This window comes from Cebus imitator, unplaced genomic scaffold (assembly GCF_001604975.1).
Source record: "Cebus imitator isolate Cc_AM_T3 unplaced genomic scaffold, Cebus_imitator-1.0 Scaffold113, whole genome shotgun sequence".
Taxonomy (NCBI): domain Eukaryota; kingdom Metazoa; phylum Chordata; class Mammalia; order Primates; family Cebidae; genus Cebus; species Cebus imitator.
Window position 1 is genome coordinate 7,769,918 of NW_016107428.1, and position 3,305 is coordinate 7,773,222.

The 3,305-nt window shown below is 34.9% G+C and overlaps 1 protein-coding gene across 2 annotated transcripts in view; it reads right to left on the minus strand.

Annotated features, from left to right (window-relative positions):
- The window catches only part of SF3B1 (splicing factor 3b subunit 1), a 45,889-nt gene that overhangs the window by 1,927 nt on the left and 40,657 nt on the right, over nt 1-3,305 (minus strand). For both annotated transcript variants that reach the window (XM_017538764.2, XM_017538765.2), the window contains one exon: nt 1,579-1,851. In XM_017538764.2, the coding sequence (XP_017394253.1) occupies nt 1,579-1,851 (273 nt within the window). The remainder of the gene's footprint in view (nt 1-1,578; nt 1,852-3,305) is intronic.

The following is a 3,305-nucleotide window of genomic DNA, read 5'->3' on the forward strand; positions in this document are numbered from 1 at the left end:
TTTCCAAAAAAAAAAAAAATTATTTTTCCTTTTTATTTTTAGAGATAGGGCCTCACTATGTTGCCCAGGCTGGTTGTGAACTCCTGGGATCAAGCGATCCTCCTACCTTGGCTGCCCAAATCATTTTAAACTCTTGATTATAAACTTAAATCTTTACTAGTACTTCAGATACTGGTATATAATAGGTAACTAAATTAAAATTAAATTCCCTTTTCACGTCAAGTTTATGTTTCATTCAGTAACTCAATTTGAGCAAAAGAAGATCAGTAATTTTTTCAAACCTACAGAAATAACTATCATCTCCTATGTTAACTGAATTTATGTTTATGAAAAATCAATGAGTGATTCGTTCCACAATTATTCAACCAAGTATGAACTCATTGGCTAGCATGCTGGGATCTGCAACAGGTATGAAAATGAGTTTCCACATTTTGTCCCAAAGACAGTAAGACAGGCCATATCTAAGATATAAGAGAAAAAGGCTTGTATTTACTAATATCCTTGTTTTTCTTGTTTATTTTAATAATGTCATTCAGCATAAGAATGAAGCAGTATTCCTCATTAATAAAATTTCCAACTGAAGTATCCTTTCCATTTAGTAATTTTCAATGGAATTACTCCCCCAACTTCTTAGTATACAGAACAAAATTTTTAACTGTAAAAGTTAAAATTTTTAATTTAGTACACAGAACAAAATTTTTAACCAAAGTGCTCAGGCACTTCTCACTGAGGAATATGGAGCAAGGGCGATTTACCCTCAATTTTTTCTGCCCTGGACAGCAAGGCTTTTACAGAGCACAATTCTTACTTTGTCTCCATGTCTTGCATATATACATTCTGGTAACTTTTTGATGACTCCAATTAAGTCTCCCTTTCAGGTCATTAATGAATAACTTTAATCTGTACACAAAAGTATTTGAATGGGCTCTGATTTGAGTAACTTATCTCTCCTGAAAAATAAAGAGCCAGTGAAACAGTTCTTTCCCTTACTATGCCTGCACTTTCCTTTGCACTTTGTTCAGTTACTTTTGTGTTTACGGCTATATGTCAGTCTAGATGGTAAAAGATATTAGGAATCTGTCAAATAACTCAAACAGTACTGTACTGGTGGTCACCATCTGAAACACTAGGGACCTGCAATGGAAAGAGTGCAGCTCTGGCAGGCTATGTTCAGTAATTCAAAAGCTTAAGAGAAATCTGTGCTTTATCTACAATAAAATGCTAAAAAAGATCAGGTCTCTGCCACACTGATTAGCTCCTGCTCATCATGTCCTCTAACTATATTTGACTGATTTTGAAAACAAAAGATTATCAACCCTTTTCAAAATGTAATTAGTTCAATAGATATGAAAAGAAATTTAAAGGGAGGTGGGGAACTTGAAAGAAACTTTGGAGAATCACTACAACATACTCATTATTTTAAATAATAAGCCATATTTACAATGTCCTAAGACTCCAGGCTAGCATTTTTTTCTTTATCTACATTACAATGAAAAGTCATCTAATAACTATTTCAGGATGTTCTAAAATGAAGGAAGAGTTATAATTATTTTCCTGTATTTAGTTCAAGTCACTTACCTATCCATTAAAGCATCTTCAAGTAATGGTGTTACAGCATAAATGTAGTCTTTTCCCATTTCACCAATATATTCAAACAAGAAGGAAAGTGATTTTAACACTCCATTTTGAACATTCAGTTCAGGAACTCTGTATTCATTCATTAAGGCAGGGAGTACTGTAAAGGGTGAACACGTTTCTGCAACAATAGCTATTGCTACGGTGGTACAAACTCTGTTCTGCCTTTCTTGAACTTTGAGGTTGTTTAGAAGTGTAGCCAATACATCGTGAGGGCTGAAAAAAAACAAATGGGTCAACAATAATAAGTCGAACTTTGATTTCCATAAATAAGTCAAAAATTTATGGAAGAAAAAAAACACATGATGAAAACTTTTAAATATTAATAATGACAGGGAGCTCAGTAATTTTATGATAAAAATGCAACATTTTCAAGTCACTGGCATTGTTGTTTCTACATAAAAATTTCATATAAATTAAAAGATCAGTTTTAAAAAGTTAACTCTGAGAAGATCAGAGGCCATAGCTGTACGGATTCTAAAAATTTTAAGTTAACTCAAATTAATTCTCAATGTGCAGTCTTTAAACTTTCTGATACATAAAGAAATGTAAGTAAATGTTTAAAGTGAGTAATTCTCTGAGTTGTCAAAATGGGCCCTAAACTAGGTAGGAGTATCCAAATTGTAGTCTCCCACTATAAACCATATAAAATCTTTTTTCCTTTTATCTTCCCTCCCACACAATTTGCTGCATCTATTCACCTCTTCTTTGACATAAGCTTAGTGGGACACTGGGGCTAAAAACTTGCACAACAGCTGCTGGCTGCAAATTTCTTGACTCCATCACCACTGAAATAAATATTATGCTACCAAAATAGGAGAGGAATGAGTATGTGTTAAGAGAGGGAGTGTGGTCTGGTTAATTCTACCTAAGATATCAGACGTTCGCATGTCATATTCCTTAAAAACATTTTCTTACTTAAGCCACATGAACATGTAGTGTCTCGTTTTCTATAATGACTGTTTTTTCCCACTTTAGTTGTAATGGAGTGGAAGCAAACCACCACAGATTATCTCACAAAGCAGCTATAATTGAGTTAAATCTGTGGATTAATGTTAGAATATCATTTTTGTTGTTTTTTTAGAGACAGGGTCTCGCCCTGTTGCCCAGGTGCCCAGGCTGGGGTACAGGGGCACAATCACAGCTCACCGTAACCTTGAACTCCTAAGCTCAAGCAATCCATAATAAAATTTTTACAACACACAGAGGATTAATATGAGACTTAAATGATGTGGTGAGATTAAAAACTTGCCTTTATAGTTTAAGCAATATCCAAAAAACCAGTACACATTTTAAATTTTTCTGAAAATGGTACTGTTTCTCTCCCTGAAAATACCTAACATATAATTAAGTAAATATTAAACCCTTCCATCTATTTTAATTCAATTAAAAATTTAAGACTACAGGCTGGGCGCAATGGCTCACGCCTGTAATCTCAGCACTTTGAGAGGCCAAGGCAGGTGGATCATTTGAGGTTGGGAGTTCAACAGCAGCCTTGCCCACATAGTAAAACCTCGTCTCTACTAAAAAATACAAAAATTAGCCAGGTGTGGTGGTGCAACACTTGTAGTACCAGCTACTGGGGAGGCTGAAGCAGGAGAATCACCTGAACCCAGGAGGCGGAGGTTGCAGATCGCATCACTGCATTCCAGCAGTGGGTAACAGGGCAA